At 53.2% G+C, this 1,108-nt stretch overlaps 1 protein-coding gene across 1 annotated transcript; it reads right to left on the bottom strand.

Moving 5' to 3' along the window:
* Nucleotides 1-255: 255 nt before the first annotated feature.
* LOC130262915 (putative small proline-rich protein 5) lies at nucleotides 256-565 on the bottom strand. Its single transcript, XM_056510421.1, has 2 exons — nucleotides 397-565; nucleotides 256-353 (listed from the first exon to the last, which is right to left on the bottom strand). Exons 1-2 carry the CDS (start codon nucleotides 563-565, stop codon nucleotides 256-258), a joined length of 267 nt encoding a protein of 88 aa, XP_056366396.1.
* Between the last annotated feature and the right edge of the window lie 543 nt (nucleotides 566-1,108).

Genomic DNA, 1,108 nt, shown 5'->3' with positions numbered 1-1,108 from the left:
ATCCAGCACTCTTAGGTCAGCTTGAAACACCATTTTTATTTTCTTGCTGTAGAACGAAGCAGCAGAGCAAGAAGGGAACCATTCCTAGCGCTGGCAGAGGAAAGATAAAACAGCTCAGAGCTCCTTAAAACCAGAGATTTCATCCTAAAACTGCATCACCTCTGGTTTCAGAAGGCTTTGCTTGCAGAGGAGTGACAAAGCGAGAACTGAGACCATCCAGAGGCGTCGATCTGGTTCCGGTGCCGCGTCCTGCCCTCAGTATTTGGGGTACATTGGCAGCTTGCAGATGTTCTTGGTGACCTGGGGGCAAACTGGGGGGCAGTAACGCTGCACTGGGGGGCAGCAGGGCTGCACTGGGGGGCAGTAACGCTGCACTGGGGGGCAATAACGCTGCACTGGGGGGGCAGTAACTCTGCACTGGGGCACAGCAGGGCGTCACGTAGCTGAACTTCTGCACAGGCTGCCTCTGGATGGTGTAGTGGCACGAGGACCCCGAGTCGTGGCAGGAGGAGCGGGATTCATGGCAGGAGGACTCGTAGTCGTGGCAGGAGCCGCGGGAGCACATCCTGGATTTCTGGCAGAGCTGTTTGGAGCGAGGGATCATTGTGGTGAGGGCAGGCTCTGATCCCCTTCTCACATTCCCCTCATTTTCTTTTCAGTATATTTAGTATATTTCTATTTAGTATATTTTTTCTTGAGATCTCCCCTGAACTGTTTCTCCCCATTTTTCACCTTTAATCCAGACCCAGCACTCCCTCGATCCCGCCTGGATCTGCTGGGTGTGCTCTGGGAATTGGGGTGTGAAATCAGTTCCCTGTGAGCCAATTGAAGCCCATCTGCCAAACCTCAGTTCCAGCAGAGTTTGTGTGAACCCAGGATCCCTCCGGGGGCTGCACCTTTCCTGGCAATCCTTGGAGGGAATCCTTGGAGGGAATCCTTGGAGGGAATCCTTGTCCCTCCATCTGCCATTCCCCCTCTCCCACCCCTCAACACATGCGGGAAGCTCTTCCCTGAATCCCAGCTCCATAAAAACCCCATGGTGGAGGTTTCCTCTCGGTCGGCAAGAACGGAAATAATGAAATTATTTCTTAATTTCTCTTACCCTCTC

This window comes from Oenanthe melanoleuca, chromosome 25 (genome assembly GCF_029582105.1).
Source record: "Oenanthe melanoleuca isolate GR-GAL-2019-014 chromosome 25, OMel1.0, whole genome shotgun sequence".
Classification (NCBI taxonomy): Eukaryota; Metazoa; Chordata; class Aves; order Passeriformes; family Muscicapidae; genus Oenanthe; species Oenanthe melanoleuca.
This window is presented reverse-complemented; position numbering and strand designations above follow the sequence as displayed.

What these genes read in the sequence shown, in the direction of transcription:
- LOC130262915 (XM_056510421.1), bottom strand. Translation starts at nt 565, where the DNA reads ATGTGCTCCCGCGGCTCCTGCCACGACTACGAGTCCTCCTGCCATGAA. An exon ending in GCAGAGTTACTGCCCCCCCA is followed by an intron (nt 354 to 396) that starts GTGCAGCGTTAT and finishes ACTGCCCCCCAG; the next exon opens with TGCAGCCCTGCTGCCCCCCA.